General features: G+C 34.0%; 1 protein-coding gene across 2 annotated transcripts in view; it reads right to left on the reverse strand.

Moving 5' to 3' along the window:
* Window positions 1-18,203, reverse strand: part of Marf1 (meiosis regulator and mRNA stability factor 1-like protein) — a 298,632-nt gene that overhangs the window by 11,640 nt on the left and 268,789 nt on the right. For both annotated transcript variants that reach the window (XM_070219497.1, XM_070219496.1), the window contains exon 3: window positions 3,265-4,090. In XM_070219497.1, the coding sequence (XP_070075598.1) occupies window positions 3,265-4,090 (826 nt within the window). The remainder of the gene's footprint in view (window positions 1-3,264; window positions 4,091-18,203) is intronic.

The following is an 18,203-nucleotide window of genomic DNA, read 5'->3' on the forward strand; positions in this document are numbered from 1 at the left end:
TTTATAGTTACAGCTATTAAACTACACTAAAAAAAATATTTTCACGAAAAAATTAAAAATAATCTCTAAACCATCAAGTGATTGAATTTCACTAGTACTTGACGATGCCTAACTTGACGCTCTCCTAATTTAGTATCCAATCAATAGGCGCGGTCCTTAGAGAATTTCTGATAATTATTATGTAATCAAATACAGTAAATGATAATTAAATGGAATTAAAACAAACTTACTTTTTTTGAGGCAAGTCGCCCTCTCTAGGACTTGAACCCGGGACCTTTGGATTTGTAGACACACTAACTGATTGAGCCATACACGCATCACATTTTGTAATGCCCTAACAAGGTTTATGAATTTTGGTGTGACATAATTCAAAAACAGTGATTTTTCACATATATATTGCCTCGGACAGATTAAACAAAGTTTAAAATAAAACTAAAGCATCACCTAGCAAACAAAAAACAAAAAATAATGTACAGAGACTGGAAATTGAACCGAGGACCTCGAGTGTTTGATTTGTTTATTGTTAAATTTCCCAAGACATTTACCCTCTAGGCTATATTTTTGGATCATATGTGTTTCATTTGCAACTAGTTAAATTCCAGTTGCCTTTTAACTAGACCCTAACATGTATTTGTTCTACCAGTTAAATATTTTTAAGGTTTTTTTTGTCAGAAAGGTACTAGTCCGAGACAAGTTTATTTTTTACTAGTTTTGTATTAATTATTTTTTCGACTAGCACAAATTTTCTAGACCCTGTGTAGTCCAAATGCATTCAGACAAATTCCGGTTGCTTTATATTAGTTATTTAACTAGTTGTTTTTCAGACTAGTTCGCATTTTTCCTGCAGGGGTATTACAGTTACCAACACAAATAACATTTTCTTTAACTCCTTGTCTTCAAATGTATATATGCGCAGTGGGCGTAGGATGAAGATGTGGTCCGATTCAAAAAGCAACAAAAACCGAAATTACATCTTAGCCTTAAAAGTATATAACAAAAATTTTAGATTTGTATCTTTAAAACTGGAGTTTATGCCTCAAAGACTGAATATTTGCCCATAGTGCAGTGAATATTCTTATGGTGCAGTTTTATAAATAAATGAAAATATTTCACCCATTTTAAATATGTTTAATTGAAAAGTATGAAACAAAAACCTGTTTCTGAACGTGACGCAGATTTAGTGCTTGGAGGTTTTTACAATATGGAATGAGGAAACTATAGGGGAGAGGGATGTAAGTTGGGACGGTCTGTAAGTTGGGACACTCAATTTACTCAAAACTTATCTACTAAAAAAAATATACGATTTTAAAAATTTCAATATTTCCAAAAAGTAAAAATGCAGTTTTATTGTGTTTATCAATACCTATCGAAATGTAGAAGAAATTTTTTAAATCGGACCATTCGTTAAAAAGTTACGGCGGATCAAAGTTTTTATCTCCATCTCCTTCACACTCCCTTTAGCTGAGTAAAGGGTATCTGATAGTCGGGGCACCCGACTATAGCGTTCTCTTGTTTTTTTTTTTGTAGTCCTTTTTAGCGACAAAACTTTTGGGGAAAACATTATAAGCCAGGCTCTTGCCAGATTTAAGCTGTGAGAGTCGTGTACCATTTTTCATCAAAAAAGTTTTTGTCTACTTTTTTTCAAAATTCCATTTAAAATTAATAACGTCCTTAAACTAACTTGGTAAGAGATTTATAACATTGGTATATTAACTGTTAACAAATTAAAAAAAGAAAGAAAAAATGTGACAGTCAGAAAAAAAGTTATTAATTTTTTCTCGAAACATCCCATTTTGTGTAAATTGGGACACTTTGAGCGTGTAAGTTGAGACACCCGTTTTTCATACAAAAAGGCCTTAGGCCAACAGAGGTCGCTTTCTGCCTAGTACATTTCTTTGATAAAAGTGGAAAAGTGAATGTTCAAAGAGCTTTTTGATTTTAATTGTTATTTGGTCTAAGTTCTAAAAAAATGGAAAAAAAATGGGAAATAATTAAGGACGAACTAAAATTGATTAAATTAACATAAATAAATAGTTCCTTATAGTTTGGAGTACTTTTTGTGTGAGTATTATTGACTTTGAAAAGTGTCCCAACTTACAGACAACTTTTCAGTTGTCCCTAAGGAAAAAAAATATTTTTTTTTTGTTTTTTATTAAGATAATAGACTAACCTTTCGATCAATACCAAATGCGTAAAGTTTCATAAGTGAATGTCGAAATGGCAGATTAAAAACAAAAGGTGTACCCACCTACAGACCTCTCTTCTGTAGAATTGATTACAGTATGCGTTTTCGTATTTTCTTAGCATATGTATTTAAACCAACGCTCTTGTCAAATACTTTATATGTTTAAGCGTTCTGACAAAAGCCTGCTTTGATAAAATGTCGTAAAATATGTTGGATATGCAGGGACCGTAACTGTTAAAAGTTTTGTTTTAAAAATCACACTTTAACAGTTATTTTCTGATTTGTAAAGTAAAACTCAAAGAATAACTGTTATTTTTTGAGTTTTATAATAAAAGTTTACAAATAACAGTTATTCGTCGTGATCAACAATAAAACTCAAACTTAATTTATGGCGATTTTGTGGGTAAAATAAATTTTAAAAAAATATAGGTAACAAATTTAACAAATTTTTAGTAAGTTATATAAAACACGGGTATCATGTTTCGAAATTTTAGAATTAATATCCTGTTTTATAAACGAAATCCATATATGTTTAAAAAAATGAATAACAAGAAAGGAAGCTACCTTCGGCCAGCCGAAGCTTATATACCCTTGTAGATAAAGTAATATTTACTCGGTCCAGTTCCGTTTGTAATTAAATTTTGTTTTTAAGTTGTCAAGAATCAAAACGCCTACTTCCTACAGTTACAATGAATTTTCTTATATTTGTTTGAATATTCCTATGGGAGCCTTAAGATATAGTGGTCCGATCCGGCTCGCTCCGACATATGTACTACCTACAATAGAAAGATGACTTTCGGGAAAGTTTCATCGCGATAGCTTTTAAACTGAGAGACTAGTTCGCATAGAAACGGACAGGCGGACAGACGGACAGACGGACATGGCTAGATAGACTCGGCTATTGGTGCTGATCAAGAATATATATACTTTATGTGGTCGGAAACGTCTCCTTCACTGCGTTGCAAACATCTGACTGAAATTATAATACCCTCTACAAGGGTATAAAAACAAGTAGACTGTTAAGTTTTATATATATCACCTACACCCCACTCACCCTCCTAAGATATGGGGACTCTTACATAAAGATCTGGAACAGTGACTTTGGCGTAGGAGCTTCCCTCGAAGACTAGTGACACAACCGGGGTAATGGGCTTGAGCTGATTCATTAGAAAACTGCGTAGACTGCACTCGTCCAGCGAGTAGTCCAAGTTGGTGATCTGCAAAGTTACTGCGTCGCTGGCCTCCGAAACCTTGGCAAGAGAGTGCTCTTCATTGTCTCCACTTTCTTCACCCCTTATCAATCCAGGGGCTAATGTGGTTGTTGTTGGACTCGAAAAAGGTAATATCATTAGGGGTTCATTCGAGTTGACTATGCCGTTACTGCCATGGGTAGAGGCTGACAAATAGGAGGTTCGTTGCAGAGCAGAATGGTTTGAGTTCTGATATATTGGCACTAAGGGTGGATATGTCTGAAAGGGAGTAGCAGCCGCCTGCGGTTGCTGGGACTGCATATAACTGCAAAGTAAAGGGTTACCAGACATAGAGGAAGAAGTAACTGCTGATGGGTAGACCCGATTGTAATTGTACGGCATGTAGCGGTCGTGACTGTTTGAGCAGGTGCTTCTATTGGCGTGTACATACTGACACACATCCAGACTGCTGCTCAAAGGCAGGGTTGTAGAAGAAGTAAGCACGTGTCCTCCAGCCATAGACTGTCGAGAAAGGATTTCGGTCTGTGAGATATATCCGGGCAGTCCAAATTTATAGAAGCGAAGTCCATTGATTTTCCCTGAAATATTGTTAGAATCAGCGTGTACTCCACCTCGTGGTTGATAACGTAGGGGATAGGCATGTCCGAGCTCGTAAGTTGCGTTTTTGACTTGTCCAGTTCTGTCATATGGCCAGCTAGAATGATAAAAATAAGTATATATCTAAAATAAATAAATAAAATAAAATTTTAGCAAAAGTATCAATTTTCAATACATATGCAATTGATTGTTTGTATGGCAACTGCAGGTTTTATTTATTTATTTATTTGATTTATTATCCCGTATGATGTAAGACTATCGGCCCTGTTCTAGTTTTTACTTCCGAAAGATTCACACGGAATCGAATTTCTCAGACCTGTTCCAGGACTCACTTCCGAAAGAATTGCAAGGATTTAGGTATCCCTCGTTGTTACTCTGTTAACTTCTGAAAAATTCACATGGAAACTTTCCGCCAAGCATTTGACAGGCGGACTTAAATCCGCTAGCATGAAATCAAATTCACTTCCGAGTGAAAACTGGAACAGGCCGGTCTTTTTGATTAACATCGGTCACTTTGTGATAATTACAAAATTACTTAGGAACTAGAGTTACAATATCAATTAAAGAAACAATAATTATTTTGCCATTTAGAAAGAAAATTCATTTTACAGAAGATTACATAAATGCTTAAAAAACAGGTAGAGAAAAAAAAAAAATTCAAAAATTTAACAAGAAAGGAAGCTACCTTCGGCCAGCCGAAGCTTATATACCCTTGCAGATAAAGTAATGCTCACTCGGTGCAGTTCCAGAGATTCCAGATTCAGCGTTTCTATTTATTTAAATTTTGTTTTTAAGTAGTCAAGAATCAAAACGCCTACTTCCTACAAAGTTACAATGAATTTTCTTATATTTGTTTGAATATTTCTATGGGAGCCTTAAGATATAGTGGTCCGATCCGGCTCGCTCCGACATATGTACTACCTGCAATAGAAAGATGACTTTCGGGAAAGTTTCATCGCGATAGCTTTGAAACTGAGAGACTAGTTCGCATAGAAACGGACAGACGGACAGATGGACATGGCTAGATAGACTCGGCTATTGGTGCTGATCAAGAATATATATACTTTATGTGGTCGGAAACGTCTCCTTCACTGCGTTGCACACATCTGACTGAAATTATAATACCCTCTACAAGGGTATAAAAAGGAAAAAGAAAATGTAAAACTAATAAAATTAAAATGAAAATTAAAATTAAAATTAGCTTATGCCCTTCAAGTAATTTAAAAGAGTTGTTTTAAAGTGCGCTTCATTTCGTATGCATTTTAAGTGGTTTGGGAGGTCATTCTAATAGCGAACGGCCGGAATAAAAAAGTGCTTTTCAGTCATCGCAAGTTTTATTCTTTTGCAGACAATGTTGTTTGTTCTGGCCGAAGAAGCCAATTGCAATTCTTCATGTAGGTATTTTGGCTCTTTTCTGACTGGGAGCTTATGCAGAAATACCAAGGTTTTCAACATAATCCACGACTCAAAGCTTAGATCGAATATTTTATTAGCATGACTTGTTATGTGATTCCTACGGTCTACATTAAAAAAATATCGCGCAATGGAGTTGAAGGCAACTTGTAGCTTTCGCATGCTTGTGGCGTTGCAAGATCCGAATATTTCAATTCCGTAGAACAATATTGGGATAATGCAGGTTTTCGCCACTAGCATCCTTATATTTTGCGGAATTAGTTTTTGGGTTAAAGATAATTGCCTGAGTACGCCGTACAATTTCCCAGTGGCTTTAGTGACTTGGTCATCCCAAGTTAAAGTGGAGTTAAATTCTATTCCTAGGTTTGTGGTTTGCTCAACAAAGTCTATTTCAACATTTTTTACATGGATCTTCGGAAGGGAGCTAAGATTAATTGATTTTTTATATATTAATAGGCATTTGGACTTGGCTGGATTTAGTCTTTGCCAGTAGTATATAAATGAGAGTTCTGGATACAAAGGCTGGATACAAAAGTGGAGGGGGAGGTAATTAATTATGCTAATTAGGGTAATAAATCAGGACAATGTGACAGGTGTGGGGGGTAATTAAAGTTAATGGGTGCGTGACGAGTGATCGTTAATTAGGGTCCACAATAGTTATATCCAGTTTTTGTATCTAGGATTTGTATTCAGGAATCAGGAATCCCGAAATTCGGTCCAGAAATCGGGGGAGATATTACTGGGGTGTGACGGGTGATCGTAAATTAGGGTGATAAGTTGCTTATATCTAGGAATTGTATTCAGGAATTCGCTCCCCGAATTTCGTTTAAGAAATCGGGACTCTTATTAAGCGGGAAGAAGTTACTGGCGTGTGACGGGTGATCGTAAATTAGGGTCCACAATAGTTATATCCAGCTTTTGTATCTAGGAAATGGGGTGAAAGAGGGGGGGCATTCTGCTTAAGTGGTTGACGAGTAGGTTGACGGGATCGAACGTGAGAGAAGTTAGAAAAATAGGGTGAAACGAGGGGAGGGAATCTAGTTAAGCGGGTGAGAAGTTACTGGGGTGTGTCAGGTGATCATAGCGATATATTTGGGTTATCCTTGTTAATGGGGGAGAAATTACTGGGGTGTGCCGGGTGTCCTTTGCTTAGATTAAGAAAGTTTGGTGCTCACACGGGTACGTGTTAGAATGTCACGGGCTGTTGTCACGTCCAAAAGAAACAGCTGAAAGCAAGCACCCTTGAAAAGGGATCCCTTTGCTTGCCACTGAGAAACAAACTCCCAAAGAAACAGCTGAAAGCAAGCACCCTTGAAAAGGGATCCCTTTGCTTGCCACTGAGAAACAAACTCCCACCCCAATAACAAAAAGAATATGTAAATTTTAAATTCAAGTATATTTTTTTAACTTTTTGACCTGAAAGAAATAGCTGAAAAAAAAAAATCAACCATCCCCCAAACAAAAGAATATGTTAATTTTAATTTCAAATATATTTTTATTGTTTTATTTATTTTTTATTTGTAAATTTAAGGTTAAGATTTTTGTATTTGTTAATTAAAGCAATAGCTTTAATTCTAATGTATGGTGCCTGGTGACATTGACATGTATCCGGGCCCTCTCTTACGTCATCGTCGGCCCAGGGACATGTTAGCATATGTACACCATACCTAGTTTCTCTCTCACCGACTTGATCCATCCCTTGAAGTTTGGAGAAAATCATCTCCAGGGACTGCCGATGATCCTCAAAAATTAAATCACCATTTTCTTTAAGGAAACACACGTGGTTGTTATTCATGATGTTTTGTTGTTTAACTGCTGTATCTTGATGATGTAGTTGTTTCTTGATGATATAGTTGTTTCTTGATGATGTAGTTCTTTCTTGATGATATAGCTGTTTCTTGATGATGTAGTTGTTTCTTGATGATATAGTTGTTTCTTGATGTTGTTATTGCTGTTTAACTGATGTTTCTTGATGTTTAACTGTTGTCTGTCCCTTGTTGTTTAACTGATTACTTGTTATTAGCTGATTGTTGTTTAGCTGATTAGTTGATATTAGGTGTTTGTTGTTTAGCTGTTTAACAGTTGTTTTTTGCTTGTTGTTTAACTGATTAGTTGTTGTATAGCTGTTTTTTGTTGTTTAACTGATTAGTTGTTATTAGCTGGTTTCTAGTTGTTTAACTGTATAGCTGTTTTGTTGTTTGGTTGATTATTGATGTTTGTTTGTTGCTGATGTTGCTGATCCAGCGGTCTTTCAGTTCGAACTAAAGTTCCTTCACAGCAACTTCTCACAGTAATCCCCCCTTCATATGGGGGATCATGCTATTCCACGACCATCCCTTCCTCGCAATCATCCCCTTTAAGAAGTTTTAGACAAATGCTGAATTTGCTAGAAACTTTTTCCTCATTATGAGTAATTAATATTCAACTTGGCTTTCTATGTAGGCCACACACCCACGTGAGAAAATGTCGCTCACCTTCCACCCATCCACCACATCGCCATGTAGCAATATTGATCACAAGATGTCAGAAAAGGAACTCGCACAAGGGGTACCCAAACCTGCGCACCTGTTACAGTTTCCGACCGCAATAAAAGACACAAGCCTCAAAGGCGCGTGCTCATTGATAAGATCATAAACGTTACGCCAATGCCCAAGGCTAGCTCTAACACGTGCCGTAATAGGGGTTGAAATCCCGCAATTAGTCCATTCTCCATTCTCCAAAAAGACTTTGTTTAATTTGTAACACAATAATATATTTATTCATTTATTTTGGGATTCTAAACATATTTCATTATATATTGAAATTCATTTTCTGGCTCCATCCCGACGATTTCCATAGAAGTGGCAGGCGCATGTTGCTGGTGTCAACTCGGGATTACAGAATGTAAAGTGTTCACCATATTTCATAGTTTTAAGATCATATCCACCTTGATTCATAAACATAGTTTTTGTGTTTAGGAGGAATTGAAAGTCCTCCTTAAAATCTTGAATAAATTTTAAAATAATGTATGCATTGTTTAGAGCACAAACTCCGCCCTTAATATGTGTTACATAATATGGAAACCGGTTTCCCTTAAACCTGTATAGGGACGGACAATCAATTTCCTCAATATTAATGAGCTGACGATGTTGACGATGTTTATTGCTTAACCACATTGCAGTCTTTCGAGATTTTGTATTTAGTAAAGTGAAATCCTATGGTTGTTTCATTACAAAACTATTATTCAAGTTAGGATCTTGTTCAAATACTATTCTTATTTCCTATAGAATGAAATTAATAATATTTTCAAAGAAGCCTAGCACATCAACTGAAAAAATATCTTTCATCATTATCCTAATGTTAAACAACTCGTTGTACAACTCCGTTTAAAGGGTTATTCTAAACGATCATGTATGAGGAGACAAAAAGCTTGGGTATTTTCATGACTTGGTATCCTCAATTCTGTTGAAATTCTCACATCAATAGAAACAGTTTTTATTGATTCGTTTTGATTTGAAAGATCAATAACAATGATAAGGGGCTTTCAATTTATATTCATTTGGTGCTGATCACGTGACCTTTTCCTCATTATGAGCAATTAATATTAAACTGGGCTTTCTATGTACATACGTGAGAAAGGTCGCACACCCACGTGAGAAAATGTAGCTCACCTTTCGTCAAACCTCGACATCCCCCATGCAACAATATTGATCACGTGACTTTTTTCCTCATTATGAGCAATTAATACTCAACTGTGATTCCTATGTACGTGAGAAAGGTCATACACCCAAAGTATTTAAAGATTGTTAACTAGGACAAACATGTCCGATCATTTTAGGGAAATATGTATCCTATGATTGTAAAACTAGTAAAGAAATTAAAACAACGTCCAATGAAACAAATCTCACAAGTTAATGATTCTCAGATGTGAGAAAATATTTTCAAATACAGATTTTTCTTTCCGCCCCAGAACGTGTTAAATTGATTCTAAGGTTTTTTCCTTTCAACAAATGGCTAATAAAGATTTCATAAAAAAGACTCGCATAAAGCTTGTAGAAATTTTGTCGTATTTATTATAATATTTTTTGTTTGTTTTTTTTTTTAGATAATTTTGTTTATTAATTTTAATTAATTTATTAATATTTAATTTTTATTTATATTTAATTTTTATTAATTTCAATTATTTCACTTATTAATTAATTTATTGAAGTTAATCTTCTTTCTCTATTCTCTTTCTCTATAAAATATCTTTAACATTTCACAACAAATAAAACAGATAGTAACAACTAAAAACCAGCTAATAACAGCTAATAGTAACAAGGCATCAGTCAAAATAATTCTTGAACATATTAATCAATTTCATAGTTATATTTCTTATCATATCTGGTCTCAAATTTATAATGATGTATATAACATTAACTTCCTGACATTAAATTACTTAAAAACCAATGCTTAAAGAAGAAAAACCGCCCTTAAAATGTGTACACAATATGGAAACCGGTTTCCTTAGACCTGTTAAACATAACACATTTTCTCGTCATTGATTAGCTAACAATTATCACAAAACTTAACATCAAAATTTTTAACACACAGAATAATACTAATATTTGAGATATTATTCTTATTATTCAAACCTGCTTAAACATATAAAACTAATAAATGAATATTGAATGCAAAATATAGATAGAATATTAATATAAAATACTATTTTACCTACACCTACTCAATACTCATTACATTGTTGTAACGAAACAAAAACAAGAAAGTTAAGTATATCACGCCTATAATTTGATCATAAATACCATTAAATCTTTCCATTCCGATTATTTGCAAATATCTCCCAACAAGATTAAAAATTATCATATAATCTCATTCCACAAGTGTATTATATCAGCTATTATTATTTTAGATATTTATTATTTTCATTCTTCCTTCCTATATATCTCGGTTCGTATCGCGGATTCCATCATACATTTTTCACTATCGCCACTTGCTAGCCTTGTATCCCATAACCACAGTTATTAACAATATTACAAGGTCTAAGAATAACAAAGAGGTCAAGTGTATAATAATCCCAATGTCAAGATTGTCAACAACAGTTTGACACAGTCGGAAACAAGAGGAACAATTTCTTATGAATGTATCTATCCATAAAACAAGAGAGAACGATATGGTCGGGTTGGTGTCCCGACTATTTATTACCCGTCACTCAGCTAAAGCGAACGCTGTACTCGGGTTGGTGTCCCGACTAAAATCGTAACTCAGCTAAAGGGAGTGCGAGGGAGATAGATATATAAATTTTGATTGCGTATAACTTTTTAGTGAATGGTCCGATTTGAAAAATGTCTTCTACATTTCGATAGGTATAAATATACCCCACAAAATTGCATTTATACTTTTCGGAAATCTTTAAAGATGTGGGCGCAGGACCCATTTTAAAATCGTTAGTGGGCGATTGTGGGCGTTAGAGGGGGCGTGGCGCTCGGCTAAAATAAACTTGCGCTGCGTAGGAAGCCAAAGAATATGTGAATAATCTCAACCTTCTAGCTTTTGTAGTTTCCGAGATCTCAGCGTTCATACAGGCGGACAGACGGACAGACGGACATGGCTAGATCGACTCGGCTAGTGACCCTGATCAAGAATATATATACTTTATGGGGTCGGAAACGCTTCCTTCTAGCTGTTACATACTTTTGCACGAATACAATATACCCTTTTACTCTACGAGTAACGGGTATAAATAGTATAAAGATGTAGTTAACAGAATATAAATAAAAAACGGTCAGAGGGTTAGTAAAAATTTGTCATCCATAATTTCAAAGTCATTAAGCAGGAGAACTATTGATAACCAGGTAATAATCCTAAAGTGATGGTTACCGACAGCAATACAGAAAGTGATGATACAAAGGGTTGTACAGCAATATCTATATAAGGTAAAATTCTTGTAAACTTAACATCCATAAACAAATATCATACAAAATCAGCTTAACAGGGATAAAACAATAGAAGGTTGTCCTAACCATAAACTTTTTTATCAGCACACCCCATTATTTTAATCATCATCTGTTTAAAGGTCAAATGTTGGTCACGATAAATAGCAAATTTGAGTGGAAAAAAAGATGTATTGTTATATGAAATGACAGTTGGGCACTTGAAAATTATAAATATGGAGCCAATCATTGGAAAATCCCTCGAGCTGTTAAACGAGAAATGTGAGAAGTGGATTGAGATGGGATTCATCAAAAAGGAAGAAGTAGCGGAAAGGAGATCGAGTGTGTTCAACAAACATGCTAAAGGAATCTGCGAGTTAATACCTATTGAAAATCTCACTTTTGACCAGAAGGCAAAGCTGGAGACGCTTTTTAATCAAGCAAGAAAGGTCGATTCATCTAAAGTAGAACAATCCATACAGCAGGTAGAAACGATGAAGGCATCGATACTATCATTGGAGGATAATATACTCCTGCTCGAGAAGGAGATTAAATGGTATAGAGAACTCGATATCCACTACAACTGGATAGAGGAACGAAAACGATAATCCAATCGGAAATGAGGACGATTACGGAAACCACGCAAACTTCGTAGAAGAAATTTATTTAATATATAAAATACCCCATTACAGAGGATTTTATACTATCCTATAATATAAATATGGAAAGAAAACCTGTTTTTATTCGAAAATTGCCACTGTCTGAATATTTGATGAAACGTCCGTTCCCGTTAAATACAAATAAAAATAAAAAAATAATTGGAAAACAAAAATGTACACATCTTAAAATGTCGTCTCATTTTGATATTTAGGCTACTTTTATGATAGTATAATCTTTTTACACTTTATAATCTTAACACATACTAAACTACTTGATGATTAAAATATTAAATTTCTTCTAATTGAAACAATTATTCTAGATTCAACTCTTTCTTTCCTTTTCTAACGACGCCTACCACAGCAAACATATCTATTTTCTAGACACTCTTTATATTTCATATATTTCTATTCTCCGACCTGGTTATGATTTTTTTCTTTTAAGGCCTAGTACTCACTTCAATCAAAAAGCCTACGAAATGAAAATCTCCATACAAAATTTGGATCACGAAATTTTCCGCCTGTCATTCTTGTATAGAAATTTTCGTTTCGTTGCCTTTTTGATTCAAGTGAGTACTAGGCTAAAGTCTTTTACTGTGGCTACCTGTAGTTTCAGTAGGTTCAACATATTTCCCTCTCTTTCAATCTAAACAATATACAAAAATGCACTAGTTAAAATAAATATCTGCATATTGAATGCAAAGATTCATAGTATATATGTATATATTTGAATTAAATATAAAATCATTGCATGATCTAATTTTAAAACATTTCAATTAAGTTCGAATGTATTAGATTAATTGTTAATAATATTTACTTTAAATATTTTACGTCATTAAAAAAAGAATTTAATATTTAAATCAAAGATTAAAATATTTAAATTAACTATAATTGTTTAATGTAATAATTTCATATTTAAAATTAATAAAAACCGAAATGGATGAAAAGCATACCGAAAAATCCTTCGTAGATCATTTCATATGCTTACTTAACTTTTCAAAAATTAAATGCATTTATCATTTTTATTTTGTTCTCATATATTCAGAGTTTTCATACAATCCATATATCCATCTCCCTCGCACTCCCTTTAGCTGAGTTATGCGTAAGTGATAGTCAGGGCACCCGACTTCTCTCTTGTTTTTATTTTTTTCTCATATATTCAGAGTTTTCATACATTCAGCTGGGATCGTAAAATATCCCACACAATCTGTCATTTTGATAAAAATCACAACTGCTATACTGCTTTCTCCTCAAAACATTTTAAATAAGCAATTCATAAGTTTGTAAACGCAGGTCACATCTTGTGTAACTTCTGTTAAGTCTACCATCGACTGTGGATCAAATTATTTATTTCTCCCCATTACTCATCATCTTCTTCAGCTGGTATCTCTATCTTTATAATTTTTTTGATTTCCCTTTCTGTTTTAGATAATAAATAATAATAATAAACTTAAGTTTATGTTTATTTTTTAGGATAAAGTTGTATAATGGCATCATCAGATTAATTATAACTATAATTAATTTTAGAATTTACAATTACTGAAACTACGTTAGATGATAAAAGGTGAACATATTCAACTGAAATGAGAAAGAGATAGAGAGAGAAAATATAATTAATAAAATTACTAAGGTATTTTAACTCACCTTTTGTTTTGCTTAAAGTTGTGAATGCGGGTCTGATCATATTCAATCCGAATAAGAGTTGCTCTATAAAATATTATCTTTAGATTCCCAGCTATCATATTTTTTCGAAAACCCCAACCAACGTACACGGACTTTATTCCCGTCTCTCCTTATTATTTTTTCCACTAAATATTTGTCTGGGAAACGAGTTTTTTTCAGTTCTTTGTAAAATCCACCTTGTATTGGAGTACCTTTAAAGTCTTCCAGCAAGTATGTGGTAGGGTATGTGTTTTTCACACTTATTATTTTAAAAATTTCTGTAGTCCAATTCGGTGTATACCCCTTTTATTATTATTTTATTTCTTTATTTTGCATCCTAGCACTACAAGTAATAAAACTCTTAATTTAATGTGCTAGTCACGTCGTGTTATGGCATGGTATTTCAATATTCTTATTCTAAATTACAAATTTTTGAACTAAAACTAATTTTACTAGAATTAAAAGTAAGTATTATAATTAGGTTGATTTTGTAATAAGGTGTGTGGTTAGGCTTAGCTTATATTTTTGGGCGCTATTTATAGATTTTAAACAATGTGGGAGCTGGTTCCAGAGACGAGCAGCATTAACAAAAAAGTGGTAAGAAGAACTTGACAACTTAGTCCGACTTGCAATTAAATTGTTAGTTCTCTGAGATGCGCTAAAGCTTAACTCAGAAAACAGGTACGACGGTTCCCTAGTGTGAATAATTTTGTGTAACGTTTTGAGGATAATTCGATCGATGACAGATTTTAAATCCATTTTGTAAATTTTTTGGTGTATTCAAAAATATGGTCCCGGGGCCTCAAGTTAAATATATATCGTGCAATATTGTTGAATGCTACATTCATTTTCCTAAAACTGGCAGCATCACAGCTTCCAAAAACTTCAACGCCATGCAGTAGAGATGGAGTCAGATAGGTCTTAGCAAGTAATAATCTGATTTCGAGTGGGAGATATTGCTGACTTAAGTTAAGTTAAGACAGTCCATACGTTTTTCCTACTGCTCTTTTTATGTGGTCGTTCCAGGTTAATGTGCTGTTAAAAGTGAACCCAAGGTTAACTACATGGTCAACATAGGATAGTGTAGTGTTCTCAACAAGGACTGGTTGTAAACTTTCAGTTTTAATTTTTTTCTTGTAAGTAACCAGACATTTAGATTTTTTGGGATTTAAAGCTAGACCATTTGCACGTGCCCATTGGCTAATACATTGAAGGTCTGAATTACAAGCATGTATACAGTCATTAATACGACATAGATTTCCACTAACATATAATTGCACATCATCGGCATACATATGGTCTTTACTATGGGTCACTACAGTTGGAAGATCATTTAAAACAAGATTGGCCCCAAAACAGATCCTTGCGGTACACCCCGTGTAGTACATAGAAATGAAGACGCACAAAAAGATGAGACAACACATTGTTGACGGTTACTTAGATAGGACGACAAAAGTTTAACAGAGGTTTCGGAAAAATTAAAAAGGTTCGTCAATTTATTGCACAGAATTGTATGGTTTACAGAATCGAAAGCTTTGCTGAAATCGAGTAGTGTGAGTAGTGTTACTTGGCTGTTGTCGACTTCTTTCCTAATATCCTCAGAGATTTTTATTATAGCTGTTGTGCAGCTTCTGAATGGACGAAACCCAGATTGAAAATTAAACATAAGGTTGTTGTTTAAAGTAAATTTTTTTATCTGAGATGCCATTATTTGCTCGAAAGCTTTAGAGAGATAGGGAAGAATGGCTATAGGCCTGTACTCATCGTTACCCTTGGGTATTGGTATGATTTTAGTAATTTTCCACAAATCAGGGAAGGTTGAAAAAGTAATGGCAGAATTAAAAATATAGGTTACATATGGTAAAATTTGTGGGAGTATAATTTTTAAGAATTTTGGATTAATATCGTCCAGGCCTGTGGCATTTGATTTTACTTTGAGTATAGCTTCAAGGACATCACCTTGATTAACACACAAAAAGCTAAATCTATTATCACAGTTGAGTAAAGGGGTTGCGTTCAGGTACGAGTTAGAAACGATATCAGGTACTGGGACATTAACGAATAAGTTATTGAGGTGGTTAACATCAATGTGTGATTGACGGGTAATGGGTTTCTTTTTTTTTCAATCCCTAGCGATTTTTTCAAGCACATGTTTATATTTACTGATGCGTACATAATCTCCATTACGCAATTTCCCCACACTAAACATTTTGAGATGATTGTAGGCTGTTTTCAAAATGTGTTTTTCATTGGAAGAATCCACAACAGTCAAAATATAAAAATATCCTCCGTTAAGCTTTGAATACTTTCCCATTTCCACTAAATCTGCTTGCCAGAGATCATTTATACCCTTTGTCACTACCCTTCGACGTTTAAAATTACGTCGACACGGAGCATGAATTTCTTTAACAATACCCAATTTATCACTCATATTTTTTGGTACTAGAACTTTCTTACTATTGGAGTTGCAGTACCTTCTATTTCAACTGTCTGTGATTTTAAAACTGATTTCGGTTGAGTAACATATTTATAAACATAGCTCTCAATACTATTAATCTTTGTTAACATATTGGATAGAATTTTATCAATATTATCAACCCTCCCATTATTAACTTGAACTAAATTTTTCCAAAGAAGTTATTTTAGGAAGTCTTCGATTAAGGGATGTATTTATTTTCGTATTAAGGTCTCTCTTTAACGTCTCCAAGTTTTCATCGGCATATTTTTTCGTCGTTGCATCCGAATAATCTATTGGGTTTCCACAATTTTAAATTCGTTTCTGTTGGGTACTCAGGTTTTCGTCGTCATCAATGTACAACCCCACAACAGTTTTAATATCCCTTTTTAAAATATCTGTGTGCTCTTTTTCGTCTGAAAAGTGACCAAACTTGTCGACAGACATTTTGTTTATAAGATAATTTAAAGTTTGTGAACCTTATTTATTCAATTAATATATAATTTTAGCCTCTCGCAGTTCTTCTATTATAGACATGATCTCGTTATTGTGATTAGTGTTGCCAGCGGCCTTTGAAGCTATTAAAAGCTGCAATCTTTCAACTAATTCATTGACGTCATCCCTATAAATATAATTGGGTTTTGCTCTTTGTAGGGACATGTATCCAAATCCCTTTTTATTTAATTTTTTTTGTTTTGATTGAATTGGGGTGGATATAGCTGAGTATATTTTCAATGCTCATGAACTTTTTAATAATGTTTGTATCCTCTAGTTCCTTTTATTCGCTTATTTGGATCAAAATCTATTCTATGTGCACTTGTCTCAGTAATGATATCTGTATAATTTTTCAAGTCTGTGGCACTGAATTGTGTGGGTTTATTATGAACAATCAGAGAATAAAGCCCAGGAGTCAAATCCCACGTGCTTTCACTTGATAATTGAATTTTATTATGACTTATATGTAATTCACTATTCCCCAAATTTAAGGATTTGGGGGTTGATGAACTTTTTCTAGGTCCATAAGCATTGTCCAAAACTTTATTTCTCGATAGACTGCTAATATTAAAATCATAGTCTGCATGAATTAGACTGCTAGCATCTGCTTCTTTTTCTAGCTGTGTTTCTAAAGGTGTTTCTAGCGGTGTTTCCGGCTCTGATCCCAATTCAATATGTGACTGTGAAAAAAATGTATCATCTGAGTCACTAGTAACATCATCATTATAAATTTTTGTTTCTTCATTTCGGCTATTATTATCAACATAATCGTAATCATGATCATCATCGTCATCATACCTTAATTGATGTTTCTTTAGCTTTTCACTAAGGGGTTTCATTTTTAAATATTTAACTTTTTATACCCGTTACTCGTAGAGTAAAAGGGTATATTGTATTCGTGCAAAAGTATGTAACAGGGAGAAGGAAGCATTTCCGACCCCATAAAGTATATATATTCTTGATCAGGATCACTAGCCGAGTCGATCTAGCCATGTCCGTCTGTCCGTCTGTCTGTCCGTCTGTCCGTCTGTCTGTCTGTATGAACGCTGAGATCTCGGAAACTATAAAAGCTAGAAGATTGGCATTTTGCATGCAGATTTTAGGAGTTCCTACGCAGCGCAAGTTTGTTTCTAAATGGTGCCACGCTTTCTCTAACGCCCACAATCGCTTATATACGATTTTAAAAATTTTAATATTTTTGAAAAGTAAAAATGTAGTTTTATTGTGTTTATCAATACCTATCGAAATGTAGAAGAAAATTTTCAAATCGGACCATTAGTTAAAAAGTTATGCGTGATCAAAGTTTTCTATCTCTATCTCTATCTCTATCTCCCTCGCACTCCCTTTACCTGAGTAACGGGTATCTGATAGTCGTGGCACCCGACTATAACGTTCTCTCTTGTTTGCTTTAGAACCGTTGATTTATCTTCGTTTGTATTCATAAACTTTCGTTTTTTATTTTCACTAACTAGTTCGTTTAAGGGATCTGTTATTGGCTTAAAAGTTTCTTCCAACTCGTAAGCATTTTGTGATTTAAAATGTTTTAGATCATTAAACTTTTTCTTTAATATATTTTTCGTTTTAGTAAGCTGACTAAAAATAAATTGACTCATTTTGGGT

The sequence above is a fragment of the Drosophila takahashii genome, chromosome 2L (genome assembly GCF_030179915.1).
Source record: "Drosophila takahashii strain IR98-3 E-12201 chromosome 2L, DtakHiC1v2, whole genome shotgun sequence".
In the NCBI taxonomy this organism is placed as follows: Eukaryota; Metazoa; Arthropoda; class Insecta; order Diptera; family Drosophilidae; genus Drosophila; species Drosophila takahashii.